At 33.8% G+C, this 16,734-nt stretch overlaps 1 protein-coding gene and 1 pseudogene across 2 annotated transcripts; one reads left to right on the forward strand and one right to left on the reverse strand.

Annotated features, from left to right (window-relative positions):
• Positions 1-393: 393 nt before the first annotated feature.
• LOC145138544 (uncharacterized) lies at positions 394-3,115 on the reverse strand (annotated as a pseudogene). Its single transcript, XR_013721587.1, has 8 exons — positions 2,830-3,115; positions 2,470-2,550; positions 2,267-2,387; positions 2,061-2,155; positions 1,842-1,913; positions 1,415-1,722; positions 1,173-1,347; positions 394-631 (listed from the first exon to the last, which is right to left on the reverse strand). The product of XR_013721587.1 is annotated as an uncharacterized LOC145138544 (transcript).
• Positions 3,116-12,206: 9,091 nt separating this feature from the next.
• LOC145137759 (mitotic checkpoint protein BUB3.1-like) lies at positions 12,207-15,634 on the forward strand. Its single transcript, XM_079071897.1, has 8 exons — positions 12,207-12,495; positions 13,177-13,307; positions 13,408-13,490; positions 13,581-13,850; positions 14,105-14,261; positions 14,521-14,599; positions 14,997-15,097; positions 15,374-15,634. The coding sequence occupies exons 1-8, from the start codon at positions 12,379-12,381 to the stop codon at positions 15,459-15,461; spliced, it is 1,026 nt and encodes a 341-aa protein (XP_078928023.1). The 5' UTR covers positions 12,207-12,378; the 3' UTR covers positions 15,462-15,634.
• The last annotated feature ends 1,100 nt before the right edge of the window (positions 15,635-16,734 follow it).

Consider the following 16,734-nt stretch of genomic DNA (forward strand, 5'->3'; position numbering starts at 1 on the left):
AACTCAAAAGCCTTTATCTTGTTATCATGTGCTATCTTCCAATCACGTTATATAACGAATCAACTTCACTAATCATATTTCCATCATTTTAACATGAACTATATTGAAAATCCGTCAGATTTTTTTTCGTGCATTAAGTAGTCATATTGTGATAAAAGTTGAAAACATACTCATTTTTAAACATGGTTTCCACTTTCGATTAATTTTAGCGAATAACTGATTTTAAAAGTTGTTTAGCCCTAGTTTATTTAGTTGAGAATAGTTTAACATTGTTATCACAAAAATCAACAAAATACATTATAACATTGAAGTCATTTGCAAAATAGATTAATTAAAAATCAACAAATTATACTTGCAAATGTGTACGCATGTTTTGTATCTATGTGAATCAAATTTAATCAAGAAAGAAACTGTTGGCTTACTATAAAACTCGAAACTATCATTTATTAACTATTCATGAAACAAATGATCCACTTTATATCAATCAAATCATGATTCTGAATAGTATGAGATGATCTTCGATCAAAGTATCAAAACATGTCACTGTTGCACTACCTGATCAACCAACTTATCCTCCAAACCATGTTGTGCGATTCTGTAATACAGAACACCCATTGTTGCCACACACGCCCTGCATCAATAATTTTATAATTTTTTTATAACAAAAAAAATGGTAATAACTTGGTACACATGATATAACAGGTTGCACTGCGTCTGACATGCATCGGACTGAGACTGGGACTGACGTCGCTATTACAAAAATTGCAACTTTTTGCCATATCCAAAAAGATGGAACAAGACATGGAATCGCTCTCGATCTCTCTCGTTTGTGTAAAAAGACGTGAATACCCTCCGCATCTCATCATCGAAAATAACCATCAAAAGCTTGTCCAATCCTGTCCTGTGTAACAAACGCAGCCGTAAGGCTGCGTTTGTTAAATGAGACAGGACAGGACTACACAAGCTTTCGATGGTTATTTTTTATGATGAATATGAGGAGGGCATTTACGTCTTTTTACACAAACGAGAGAGATCGAGAGCGGTTCCCTGTCTTGTTCCATCTTTTTGGATATGGCAAAAAGTTGCAATTTTTGTTACAGCGACGTTAGTCCCAGTCTCAGTCCGATGCATGTCAGACGCAGTGCAACCTGTTCTGTCATGTCATGTCTTACATGATTGCTATGACGAGAAGTATTTTTCTTGGATCCATTCTTGATGGTCTATGGTGACGCGATGACGTGTCATCTGCATTTCCCTCTTTTTTAGGAGGTGCGGTTACCGGTAAAGTAGGCAAAGCACTTGACCAAAAAGGTACCAATGATCTCATAAACTTGTCACAACAACTGCCTACATTCATAATTATAGAATTATTACACGATACAATAATAAATAAATATTGAATTTTAATGCTCACCTCTTCTTGTATACTTCTTCTTATTAGCATCTTCATCATCTGCATAATAAGAGAATTCAGATGTTTGCTTTTCACCTTGTGGAGTAGTCTTTCTTGTTGTAGCACCAGAATTTGGGCTTTTTGAGAAATTGGGTTCATGTGGAGCATCTTTTTCCACAACATTAATGCTTGAAGGTTTTGAAGAACTGTTTCCAGAGGGAACTTTTTGGTTTTAAAGGATCAGAGTCAAAAGCAGGAGGTGGTCCATGAGAATGTTTGGGTGGTGATGAAATTGGATGATTTCCAAACAAGCTCTTCTCATTTCCACTCTGTAAAACAAAAATGTTTAGTGCGAGAAGGGGATTCACGTCTTTTTGTACAGATTAGACAGTAGACAGTAATTGAAAAGTTAGCATATAAGAATTGCAATGAAACAAATACTAATTACCTGCATAATTGCTTCCTTCAACTGTGAATGCAGGCGGGAGCCTGAGTTTTTTACATTTTTAGGAGGCCATATCTGCAAAGATGAAGCAACCAAAATGTTGAATTTTTTAATAAACTACAAAAGAGAAGCATTTTTTTAACAGTTTACAACCTTTCCTATCAAGATTTATATAAGCAGATAACAAGCTACATAAAAACGAACCATAGACATGGATCTTACTGGAGTTGAACATGCTGGACAAGTAAATCCATCTGGAGCAGTATCTTGAGGAAAACTTTTTATATGTGAAACTAAGCAATTTGTATGTATATTATCTGAAAACACATAGATAAAAGAAGAATAATAAGTAATGTAGCAATTCATAGTAATCTAGTATTCATAGAAGATGAATATCAATATAAAAATTCAAGTGCAATATAACATACGCAAACAACCCAATCGTGTTGTTTGAGGATCATTGCTCTCTGTGAGCACAGTTTGGCAATGGCAGCACTTTGTAGGCCAATCATATTCTCCATCAACTACCCATGCTGAGTATGTTCCAACCTACAAAATCAGCCAAATTGTGTCATTCAGAAGCTCAATTTTATGATTATATCAGAATGATATACATGTGACTACAACATACCACGCAAATTTGATGTTCCTGGAAACATATACATTCACCACAAACAGGAACCTTGTGGACGAAGCAGTACAATTTAGTTGCCTGTGACGAAAATCTCCAATTTCATTACCTCTCAATCAAAGCAACAATAAACGTATAACATCGTTGAATAAGCTCTCGATTATCAAACTATTATCGAATTGGAATTTGTAATCCAAAATTAACAGCAATTGGAATATGAATTTAGTAGCTCGGTTTGATCTAAAAGCTTCAATTGTTACTGAGAAAACTACATTCCAGTCGCTTCGCACAATCAAACTGAGGAAATACGTTAAATTGTGTAAAATTACGACGTGATGTGAAGGAAGGGAGAAGGCGTACCTTTCGGCACTTGCAGACCACCATTGGAATGAGTGTAACTGGTTACACATAGGAAAACCTAAATTCGAAAGCTTCCATTGTACGTTACATGTGAAATCGGATAGAATATAGATCAATTTAATGATGCAAATTGTTTATGTAAATTTATAGGGTTTTAGGAAAAAATAATGGAAGATCCGAGCAAGAGATCTTTGAAGAAGATGGTTATGTGTGATTCTTCGGATATGTGTCGCGAATTCTGAGACATATTCTTCATTGAAGGAAGATGTGTAGGTTCATATTGCTGGATGTATCATGTATATGATATTTCTAAGTTTTGTGATCGTACGTAATTCCTAATTCGGTTTTAAATTGCCAAACAAACCGGGCTGTATTGCATGGGCCCGGTCCGGTTCAAAAATCAAATGAAAACCTGATTCGCTCGCTTTTTTTTTTTTTAAGACAAATTACTATATCCGGTTTTTGCATTTGTAAAGGTCATAAATAATAGTAGGTTACATTTTATTTTATTTATTTTAATATTTAAGAGAAATGCGACTAGTATCATGAGTAACAATTTCTAGAAAGCCTATGGATATTCTACATGAAAACAATTTCTAGAAAGCCTCTTACCTCCGAAATTTCTAGAAAAACAACCAACTTAAGCCTTTGTAGAGCCCTCCAGAAGGCTCTCGTGAGCTTTGGAAATTACTTTAACTTGAAAAATTACTGAAATTTCAGAAGCCTAAATAAGTTGGAAAGTTAAGACATGGATAATCCAATATTGGCTTAGTCAAATTCAACCCCTTACACTAATATGCATTGGAACACATTTTTCCACCTCACTTGTAGTCTGAACATATTTTTTATTTACAAGTGGAAGGCTATGAATGGACCATCATGCCCCTTGATCCCATAAAGGGGTGGAATCCTTTGATACTTGTCATGTTTGGGATCAATGACATAAATTAGAGAAATTAATATCCTCTTACCATTTCTTCCTACTTATCTTCCTACCCATTTGAAATGGTGACATGTGTCATATTTTGATAAAATTAATTATATTTTAAGACACTTGTCATCATTTAAAGTGGGTAGGAAGATAATTAGGAGGAAAAGTAGGAGGATATTTAATTTCTCCATAAATTATATATTGTATTTGGTTCATTTTTATCTGATCAAAGATAAAACCGTATATACGGAAATCAGATAAATATAATTTAGATGAGATTTATCCAAAACTTTTTGCTTGAAATTATCGGATTTTGGATAATCCCTTGGATAGGATTCATTCGGATTTTTTTTTTCTAGATTTTGGATGAAAGTTATAGGATTTTTAATTGGATCAAAATTCGGTTTCAAATCTTTTGGGGTATCTGGATCATATCCAATGGATCAGAATGATCTTATGGATTTCTTTTCGAATATAATAAATCCAAATCCTTTTCGGCACCTTGTTGCTTCACACATCCACATCATCCATATTAGGGATGGCAAAAAAGCCTGAACCCGACGGGGAAATCCGAAACCCGAACATTTCGGTTCGGGTAACGGGTCGTTATCCGCCCCGATTATATATATATATATATATATATATATATATATATATATATATATATATATATATATATATATATATATATATATATACTATCTTACTCCCTCCGTCCCAATATTATTTTCCACAGACAAAAAACACACATATTAAGAAAAGTATTAATTACCATTAACTTTATTTAATAAAATGATAGTTTTGTCCTTACTTTGCATTTAATGTTCCATTAAATGCTTAGTTGGTTAAGTAATAATGAGAGGATATTTTGGTAAAAATGTTATTCATTTTTAGAAGTAGACTATTATTTTGGGACAAACCAAAAAGGAAAGATGGACTATAATTTTGGGACGGATAGAGTATTATACAAATCTTACTATTTCTAAAAATAGATTTAAGACGTCCAAACCTTTAAGCTGAATGTACAAACATTTATCAACAAATTACAAAATACAATGCATTAAGTACAAATGTAAAATTAATATTGAAAAATTCAAACCTACATCCTTATCTTACCCAATATAGAAGATTTAAATTTTAAAAAAATCATACTTTTTGGTCAAAAGTTGAATTTTAAGAGGTAGAAATGAAATTGCAATACATACAATCATTTTATGCATTACCTAATCATACTTTTGGTCAATAAGTAAAAAAGTCAAGATAAGAATTATAGTATCATTCAATACCGATTCTTACCAACATTTAAGGAGTTATAATTATATTCAAACTTGAATCCCAGTTATCTCGGCCCAGTCTTCTTAAATTCATCGATGGTTTCCAGTCACATACAATTTTATTTTTTAGGATCCACGATCAATGGATGTAAACTACACGGTGGTATCGGAACAAATACATTGCTCTTTAATCGTCCTCAAAAACCCATTGAGATGCATTCGAAAGCCATCCCACCACTGCCATCGTCATAGCTTTCTTCTCCAGATCCTACCGATGTTGATCTACCGGTCACAACTACTTTAAACGTTTCCGCCATAACATCACCAAACCCCAACATCGAAACACTAGCACAACATCGTTCCCGTATCTAATGACTCTGCTACTTCCCTTTTCATCGGCATCACAGAGGTTCATTTTTGTTCTCTCCCTCTCTCTGTCTCCTTCTCTCTCTCTCTCTCTCTCTCGACCTTACTTAAGAAGATCTGGACCGATCTATAAAAATTATTTCATCTTTCTGTTTATGATAATCAGCCATGGCTACAAAACATGTTAATCCTTTGTTATTTTACAGATTTATAAGATTTTGTTTTGCGTTCCTCTATGGCCCAATTTCGGGTATGATTTTTGTTTTGTGTTCGTTACTCTCTGCCTCTAAATCTCCCCAATTGCGCACATACACTATTTGTTCTTGATTTGGTTAACTGTATACTTTTCCCTTCTCATATCTATTTAACCTAACCACACTCCCACCAAATTTGGATGACCAAAAATAGGGCCAAGTTTTTTTTATATTTTGTTCATTCTTTTCTTTTTCCAGTAAGGCTCTTAATTGTCAATTGCTTAGTAATATGTTAGATTATTTTATTTGTTAAACTTATTTGGTCAATTTATTTGTAAAAATTGTTAATATTACAATCACTGGTAACCTTCGATTGGCCAATTTGATTAATAAACAAATGAAGTTTATCACAAAAATAATATTTGAAATTTGCAGGGAATTTTCTCAAATGTCTATGTGTTAGTATGTTGCACGCCATGTGCCTGTATAAATGCTTCTTCATCTGAAACCTATTTACAAGCTGCAAATTCACTTAGCCTCTCGAATTCATTTTGCAGGTCTGTTTAACTCTTAGAAGTTCTGTTGGCAGGATGGTTCATAAGAAGGTCAAGAATGGTTCTTTTTTTAGAAATATGAACCTCATAGTATACGTAATCCATGAAATCAGGTAAGCTTTCAATGGATTTCTTATATTTTATTCCGTGGTAGTGTAGGTTTCAATGAAAAACGTGGTCCTTTGTCTATATCAGCTTCCTTCCATCTTCACCCCCAATCAGAGTTTGGTCTGGTAGCTGCTTTTTGTTTTTTTCATAGTTTCAACGGAAATAAGTGATGGTTAAGCAACAACAATATTTGCAAATTATAAAACAAAACAAGAGAATGGAATGAAGATGAAAATGAATATTTTTTAAATTGAATCATTTAAGATTTGTCTATTATTTATTTGGGTTTTAGTTCTGATGTTTTTTTGTTTTAATGAATAGAAAATTGACTAAGTGAAAGAATAAGAGACGGAGATGAATGCAATGTTTCAAGCTTCTTTTAGTCAACATAATGTTCCAATTGGTATGAATTCAATTTTTTCCATTTCATTTTTCCAATTTGTTAATTAGGATTAGGGTATACTATAGTTGTACTTTTTTATTTATAATTTTTTTTATATTTAATAGTATTATCTGTGGTGGGCTACACTTTATTGATATTCACTGATGTATGTATGTATTGTTTCAGGTGAAAAAACTCTAGGACTCGATTCTGAATATTTTTGGTGAAACTTCTTAAATTATGGTAATTTTGTTTGGTTTTTGGGTAACATGTGTGAGGGTGTTGTGTGTATGTATGCTTGTGGCTTTATGCGTCTATGCGTATATATATAAGACATAGAGTATATTGCTATTTTCTACATTTAGCTTAATCATGGCCTCAATGTAAGACATGACAAAGTAATTTATGTATGTAACATCCCAATTTTAAGGTCCAAAAATTTCTTTTTAATTAATTGACTCATAAAAACATTCATAAGAAAATACTGTGGAAACACATCATCTCATAAAACTATGCATCATGTCTGAAAACCCAAGTCATAAAATCATAACATATCAGAGTAACATCCCAGAAAACTCCATGCAGAAATCATGTGTGTGTGTGATGCGATGCTACGCCGCCGGCTCCTTCCCCTTAGACGAAGAGGTACCTAAAACCAAAACCGAAACCGTAAGCACAAAGCTTAGTGAGTTCCCCCATCATACCACATACCATACAATATCCTCGGTGTCTTTCAACCGGTAATCATCGTCGGTATCTTTCAACCGGTAATCATAATCGGTATCTTTCAACCGGTAATCATCACGTACCATACAATATCCTCGGTATCTTTCAACCTGTAATTATCGTCGGTATCTTTCAACCGGTAATCATCATCGGTATCTTTCAACCGGTAACTGTCATCGGTATCTTTCAACCGGTAACTGGGGACTATTCCACCCCTTACCACTAGCATACAACAACATGATATAAACATACAGTCAGGCATATCCGGGTACTGACCTACCCTTTGGTCCTAAGGACCGCTATCAGGGAAACCAATCCCTATCATACACGTAACATATCATACAAATAAAACTCATGACCAAAGCATGTAACCAGACCAAGATAATTATCACAAAGACAATCATCTTCTAAATACTCCTCTTTGGTGGGCCGGTATTGTGGCCTTAGACCCATCCCTACTGGAAGGTAACTCATCTCGTACAAGTAGCTGCTGATAATCTGTGCGGGAAACCTCTGTCTGTTGCCGCTCCGGAAATCCTCCGGCTACAATCCCCACAAAACACTTAATCAGAGTCTGAATCTATTCTTAGGGTAAAATGACCATTTTACCCCTGACCAAGTCCAAGTCAAAGTCAAAGTCAACTTCCAGTTGACCCGACTCGCCGAGTTGGGCTGTTAACTCGTCGAGTCCCTATCACTTCAATTGTCCTCATCCACGATTATACTCGTCGAGTTTAGCGACGACTCGACGAGTTCCTCTTCGATATGAACATCGAATGAACCTTCATCCGACTCGCCGAGTTGTATGAACACTCGTCGAGTTCACCTTCATCAGATGAACAAGTTCTGACCTTGACTCGCCGAGTTGTATGAACAACTCTTCGAGTTCATCTTCAATCATAAGGAGATTGCCTTGGACTCGCCGAGTCTGTTCTAGCACTCGTCGAGTCCCATGAACTCCAGGTCTAAAACTAAGTCCAATGCGTTGGGTCGCCCTTTCTGTCCTGCTACAACCCTTCTAACACCCAACTGAGTTCTTTGACCCTCAACAGATATGGGGCTCAAAGCCTTGGACTCGTCGAGTCCCAAGAACGGACTCGCCGAGTCGATAACATCCACACCCTAAATCCTCGATTTCTGATGTACAACACTTGACCAAATGATAGATCCAAGCCCCTAAGCTCGATCTAGCACGTAAAGTTACGAACTTTACGTACATGCATGAGACTTTTGAGCCAAAAAGGCTCTAAAATGGCTCTAGTGTTGCATGGGGCCTTCCTTGGGTGCAAAAGCAACCAAAATCTGCCTTGTGACCCCTTTAAAGACCTGATTCCAAAGCCTTAACCCCCAACCATGTTTGCAATCATGGTTGGTTAACAAAAATGGCTTATAAAAGCCCTAAATCTCCCCAAAAAGGGATTTATCAAATGAAAGAATAAGGTACAGACTTTATACCTCTCAAAGACTGCAAATGATGAACCAAACTCGAATCCTTCAGTTCCCTCTTGATCCTTCTATGCTCTTCCTTCTTCCTTGTGAACAAAACCACCAAAATCACTCAAAAGCCTTAGATCTTGCACCAAAACACTTAGGGTTTGCTATGGAGGGTTTCTGGGAGCATAAAGGGGCGATGGAGGCTGCATAAGGTTTTTTAAATAGGGTACAAACCCTCTGATTAGGGTTTTGTCCAGTCAGAGCCTACTCGTCGAGTCCGGGACCCGACTCGACGAGTCCATCACTTAAATCCCGCGCCTCATCCCGCTTCTACTCGGCGAGTTGGTCCTTCAACTCGCCGAGTCCAAGGCCAAAAATGCAAAATACTTAAATAAAAATACATACCAAGAACCAGGTGCTACAATGTATCCGTTGGTTCTCTTTAAGAAAGATTTTGAAATTTTGAAATTTTCCAACCTAAAGTTTACCCCAAAATCATAGAAATACCTTCACTTTCTTCTTAATTGCATGATGTGTGCATCTATACTGTCAACATGTTATTTTGATTAAATTTGTTACCATTTTTTATTATTATTGTAATATTTCTTCATTGATAGTATAGTGAGGTCCAATTTGCGATATATTCACGAACATGAAACAGGTTGACACACAAGTACATGCCTAAATGCTCATTTCTGTAGGATATTGTAAGAGAAATGGTTGTGTTAATTCTGTTTTTGCATGTTAATAGCATTGCACTTTGACTTTTGTTTTTTATTTTTACAGAAATAGTGAAAAATTGATTTTTTTCCATTTAAAAAAATGTCTTATTGACCTACTTTTTTTTTCAAAAGAGAAAAAGCTTGTATTCTTGACCTACTTTTCTTTGCTACAAATGGAATGTGTGTGTGTGTTTGCATGTTATTTTCTTAGTTTAACACCAGGTTGGGAGTTTTATTCACTCCAGGGGCAAATTTGGCATTTTTATTATTTTTTTGTTGTTATATATACAGGGGTAAAAATTCGGTGTGTTTTGTAAAATTTTACAAATTAGTTGATGGATCTACAACTTTGTTTTTTATAAAACGGGACAGAAATGAGATTTTTCTTGACATGATTGTGATTGTACTGTTATCATTTTTCTTGACAGAAATGTGAGATTTAGTATGAAATGTTTTGAAATAAGTCATTTACTACAAGAAATTCAAAGGTTTTTTGAGTGGGTTGTGAAATGCTTTATAAAACAAAGGTTTTGAATTGCGGTAGACATTGAATTTATTTGATGTTTATACATGTAAAGGGTATTATCATCAAATGGTCCATCTTACAAAAATACATGTTTACTTAGCGGTTCAAGTGTTGTCTTTAAAAATAAAAAAACCAAGAAGCGTGAATTATATATCATATCAAATTAAAAAATGATATGTGTTCATTATTTTTAATTATATTTGAATATCAAATGCATCGAAATTATAAAATTAGAATAGACAAATATGCCCTCCTTAATATTCACTCTTTTTTGATAAAAAAAATTATGTGCAAAGTAACTATTAACTTGAGAGAATTGGTAGCATAATTTTTTAAAGTTTAAAACATCAAAGAAGTTGGAATATATAAAAATCGTAATCTATCTTCCGTTTGTCGACTGTAAATGTAATTAATTTGATTGATAAAAAAAATGATTAAATGGATGTTTCTATTTATTGGATTTATCCATTTTGGGTTAAATGTGAGAAATAATAATTTCATAGAAGTGTTACTGGTATGTGTGTGTGGCTAAACAAAATGGCTTAGATTGAGTAAATTGAGATGCACAATTTATGATAATGTTTTTTTTTTACTTGCATTACTGATAAACATGTGCACTTGTTGAACAAATTGTTGTTTTTTTGGGTTGATAAAAGAAGAAATATTACAATGAATATCACCAAAGGGTTTATGTCCAAAATAAAGATACAAAAGAAAAAATCTTCAAAAATGGTCCCGGTTTCCAGGAATATCAAGTTCAGTCGGTATTTTTTTTTATAATTAATAATATCACCCCACATATTTTTCCAGCAGCCACAAAGAAACTATTGGCCGCTTGTCGCTTTTCACAAAAAATTAATTGTCTCTAGAAACTAATTTATGAAAGAATCTACTCGCACCCGTCGCTTGGCGCGGGTAAACGGCTAGTATATATATATATATATATATATATATATATATATATATATATATATATATATATATATATGTTTGAAACCTTTTAATGTTAAATGCATGCGTTCAAAGATAAAATACTTATTGTGGACAATTTTTTTAGTTATTAACAATCCGGTGTGAATGATCATTTTTTTTTTTATGTTTTGACGTATTACACTAAACTTGAATCAAATAATTTTTAACATAACATCTAGTTTATTTTATTAAAAGTGATGCATCATACTTTTAATTTGAGCAAATTACACGAATGGTCCCTATGGTTTAGCATAATTTACATGTTTGGTCCCTAACTTATTTTTTTTAACTCGGAATGTCCCTACTGTTTGTTTTTGTTACGCGTTTGGTCCCTATCTTAACTAAAAAGACTATTTTGCCTTGATTTTTTAATTTATTAAAAATAAACAGACCCCCAACCCCACCCCCTCACCTTACCTTACCTACCCCACAATTTTTTCCTATTTAAATAATAGTCTTTTTAGGTAAGATAGGGACCAAACATGTAATAAAAACAAACAATAGGGACCAAGCACGTAACAAAAACAAATAGTAGGGACCTCCCGAGTTAAAAAATAAGTTAGGGACCAAACACGCAAATTACCCCAAACCATAGGGACCACTCGTGTAATTTACTCTTTTAATTTAAAAGAGATGCTAGAACATGTATTTTTTATAAGACATTGGGGTACCCTAAAACAAAATAAAGATTTCGTTATGAATTGTTGTAAACCCGATCAGATATCCGAAACCCGACAGGAAAACCCGAAACCCAATGGGGCGCCCCGATAAGATACCCGAAAGATATCGGGGCGGGTTTGGGAAACCATGCCCCGCCCCGAACCCGCCCCGTTGCCATTCCTAATCCATATGCTTCCTTCGTCGAACTCCTCTGATAAAATCACTAATCAGCTGACGAATATGTGAAATGATGTTATCGCGAAGATGATTCTTAATCACTAGTGTTTAGTGATTCTTAATCACTAGTGTTTAGTGATCATCTTTATCAGAAAAATATAAAATAATCAATATGATGGTCATTTTTTGTAAACTAAAAAAAAAGGATTTTTAAAATATTAATCCACTTTTTATCATGAATAACTCTTGCAATTTCTTTTGTCAAAGACTTAAACCGGGTAATTAAGCCCAATGGCCCATAAAGAACCCAACATCACGAATAAAATTACGACAATCGAGTGCCGACTGAATTCTGGAACTCAAACCGAAAAATATTCCCCAATATTTGAATTTAAAACCCTCAAGATTCGAATCTAACAAAAAATTTGAAACTTCAGTTTAAAATCCCAATCCCTCCTCTTTCTCAACGCATACCAGAGCTCCATCTGAACCCTAGATAATTAACTCCGATCAGCAAATTGAAATGGCAGTGGCGCCACCGGTCACCGGCAAGGAACTAATAAATCCTCCGTCTGACGGTATCTCCAACCTCCGATTCTCTCATCACTCCGATCACCTACTTGTGTCTTCTTGGGACAAAGTACGTATTTACTTCTCTCCACCTCCTTATCTACTTATTTAACTAGAATCGAAGCTAAAGAACTCATTCGCTTCATGTTTTCCTTTCCAAACTCCATCTGCCTAAAGAAATGTTCCTATATACGGTTTTCGTTTACGAAATTCTGAATCATATTTGAAGATTTTAACATAAAATGAAATGTGTAAGAAGTACCAGTTTTTTTTTTCCCGCTTATGATAAGATAAAAGATACATTTTGTTAGTCTGTATATGATTACAAGTGCAAATTGTAAACTGTAGTATCTTTAAAGTGTGTTAATGTTACTTATTTTGGATTTAGGGAGTACATATCCAAACATTAGAGCTTAACTCATAATTTCTTTCCCCAAAAGAGCCACATGATCTAGTAGACTTGTACTTTCCAACATTAAAGTCGATACCAAATTTATTGCAGATTTAAACTTCATGTAGCAAAATTTCTCCCTAAATCTTAACATTTACATCAATTTCAACTTTCAAGCATCAACTGCCATGCTCTTGGCAGCTCGGTTTAGGAATGGTTGAAGTATTATATTAGGATAGTGCTTGAATGAAACATATACAAAGTGTATTTGAATGTATCTAACTTTCTCTCTACACACATACATTCAAAGCTTAATTTATATCAGACTATTGGTGATCAAGATTCAAAGTTTATTCACAGACTGTTCGATTATATGATGCAAGCGAAAATGTATTGAGAGGAGAGTTTACACATGGAGGTGCAGTTCTTGATTGCTGCTTTCATGATGATAATTCTGGTTTCAGTGCAAGTGCTGATAATACTGTCAGGAGGTAAGCATGAATGTTATACTGAATTACATATGATATGAACCTATCATAATCATGGAAAAAGACACATTTTTTTTTACTATAATTTCTACTTGAATCTCAGACTTGTTTTCAACAATGAGAGGGAAGATGTTCTTGGACGCCATGATGCCCCTGTTCGATGCATTGAATACTCTTATGCAACAGGTATGCAACCTTCAGTAACATAATATGTTGAGTTTTCTTTGTTGATATGATCTAAAAAGTTAAAATCTAGTATCTTGTTTATGGTTTTAGGGCAAGTGATTACGGGTAGTTGGGATAAAACCCTGAAATGTTGGGATCCAAGAGGTGCTACTAGTGCACAAGAGCGTGCTCTAGTGGGAACATATGCTCAACCTGAACGTGTCTATTCTTTATCTCTTGTTGGAAATCGTGTAGTAGTTGCAACTGCTGGAAGACATGTTAATGTTTATGATTTGAGGAATATGTCTCAACCTGAACAACAAAGGGAATCTTCATTGAAATATCAAACAAGATGTGTCAGATGTTATCCCAATGGAACAGGTATTGCATATTTTACATGTTATATGGTAAGGGTATTTTGGTCTTTTAATAAAAAAGGATGGAATTGAAAAATATTGAATTCCTTCCTGTTCCACCCACCCTTAGGAATGAAAAAATCCATTGAAAATGGATTTTTGAAGGAATCTGACAGAATTGATTTTTGTCAATATACAGATGGAATGGAATCGTGAATTCCAATTCCAAACACCCTCTTATTTCCATTAAACAAAGATGTGATGATTTTTGTAATGTAGGTTATGCTCTTAGCTCTGTAGAAGGTCGAGTTGCAATGGAGTTTTTTGACCTTTCGCCAGCTGGCCAATCAAAAAAATATGCATTCAAATGTCACCGAAAATCAGAAGCTGGAAGAGACATTGTTTACCCTGTAAATGCCATTGCCTTTCACCCTGTGTAAGTTTGACTGTGTTGACTTACTCAATTCACATTGTATAATTATAAGTAGAGTAAATTACAAAAATGGTCCCTGAGTTTAGCTTAGTTTTTCAAAATTGGTCCCAAAAAATTCTCTTGCAATTTTGGTCTCAGGAGTTGCAAAGGAATTGAAAGAGAGCTTTTTGGGACCAAAATTGAAAAAATCAGCTATGCTCAAGGACCTAAAATGTAATTTATTCATATTCTCATAAATTAACGATTAAACACAAACATGCAGCTATGGGACATTTGCAACAGGAGGTTGTGATGGTTTTGTCAATGTATGGGATGGAAACAACAAAAAGAGGCTCTATCAGGTATATATTTTTTTTTACCATAGGGTTAAAATTACAAGAATAGTAATGTACTTTAGTTAATTAATTTATTATAATTGGTTGCTTTTTCAAGGTACAGTGTCACAATAAAAGAAATTTGAAAAGTATAATACATAATTTAGTAGTTTTTTTTTGAAATTAAAATGGGTAGATTTTTTCAAAGTATAGTGTCTTAATAATTTTGTGGAAAGTAAAATGCTATAAGAAAAATAAACTTAATGAAAGTAAGATGCTACAATTTTAAACAAAGAAACGAAAATACATTGCTTTTTTTTTTGCTTTAGCCCTTTCACAATACACTAGTACATTCTCTAAACCTTTGATAGCCAAATTACGGTTTTACCCTTTTCAAGGTTCTTACTTTTTGGTGTATCTTCAGTATTCAAAGTACCCTACAAGCATTGCGGCTTTATCATTTAGTAGAGATGGTCGACTATTGGCTGTTGCATCAAGTTATACATTCGAAGAGGGGGAGAAACCGTAAGATCCTATTTTTTCTATCTTCATATCCTTTTTTGTAAAAGTGTTGAGTGGGCCCACATAGTCACATCATCATGTCAGATGTAAATCAGGTATACAGGGGCCCACACACAGTCTCATCAACATCATGTGAGATATAAATAAAGTACACATGAGGCCACTAGGTGGCTCACATAGTCTCTCATGTGAGATGTAAATCATGTACACAGGAGCACTCAAACTGTGTTTTTGCATAAAATCTATTCAATTTATATTTATTATTTGTTTTTTTTGCAGACATGAACCGGATGCTATATTTGTTCGTAGTGTGAATGAAGTTGAAGTGAAGCCTAAACCTAAGCAATACCCAAATCCCGCCACGTAAGTGGAAAAAACATTATAAAAAGGTTGGTTTGTTAAATACTAGGTTTAAATATGTTTTTAGTTACTATGTACTAAGATTGTTTCCTTGTTTGAATGTTAACTAGTCATCCTATTGAGCAAAATATATTTGCAAAATGATGGTGAAGTGCATTTATAATATAAAGCTATTAACTATGGTTGATACTTGTGTGAAATTGCTTATTATGTAAGTTTGGAATTGTGTATGATGCTATGCATCTATGGAAGAATTAGAATTTGTTAAAAGTATTGAATTGTGTCATGTGTTTTGGTGGTGAGAGATGGAATAAAATTTAAATTCGTTCATTTTTTTATAAAAAAAAAATCGAATTCTATTATTTTATAGAAGGAAAGTTAAATTCCTTTATTGCTAATAATTACAACCACTTCACTTATTAATCAGTCACCTTAAGTTAGCTTTTTACTCTACGAAGTAGAGATCAAATAAAAAGATTTAACTAAAAATAACAAATATGATCCGGTTTTAATAAATAAATAATATTCATTTCTGACACATTACAAGATACATCTTCAACCACATGTTTTGAGGTCTCTACATCATGGGAATAAAGTTGGAATCACGTCCAAAATTAATGGCTAAACCTACGTAATAAGTTACTTGAAATACCGATGTGCAACATCCATCCACGTTGTACCAAACTTTTACGTGTTCCAATAATTTATTCCTTGATTGCTCCTAGTTTTTGGTTGGTTAACAACATTATCTTTTTGCCTAAAAGGAACAGCCATAAGTGTTCGACAAATGGCTTCTAAAATTTTCGGACCATACCAAACGATAACTGTTTGGTCATGAAATTAGTGGTAGTGAAGTATTGAACTACATATTTAATAAAAGATGTGGGTATTGGTTGGCAAAAACAACTAGTAGTATAGGTAGCTGATCACAGAAGATGAAACTGAAAAATAAAAATTATAGCTTTTATTTATGTATAAAAAAACCTTTTTGTAAAATTATATAAACATAAAAGCAAAAAACTAAAAACTCTTATGTGGAGTAGCTTTGTCTTTTGAAACAGAAAATTTAAATTCGTTCTTTCCAACAAAGTTATTTTTATTAATTCAAGTTTTTAAAAAACTGAAAACTAAACGTTTATTTTTTTTAGAACAATAAATCTAACTTACTCCTACATTACTCCTAATTCCTAAACACCTTACTTGTTTGGAACCCAAGACCATTTTGGATTTATCTATAAAAGGAAAGGAAAGCCTACTCAACAAGTATATAATGTAGCATG

The sequence above is a fragment of the Lactuca virosa genome, chromosome 9 (genome assembly GCF_052849685.1).
Source record: "Lactuca virosa cultivar CGN04683 chromosome 9, Lactuca_virosa_CGN04683_v6, whole genome shotgun sequence".
Lineage (NCBI taxonomy): Eukaryota > Viridiplantae > Streptophyta > Magnoliopsida > Asterales > Asteraceae > Lactuca > Lactuca virosa.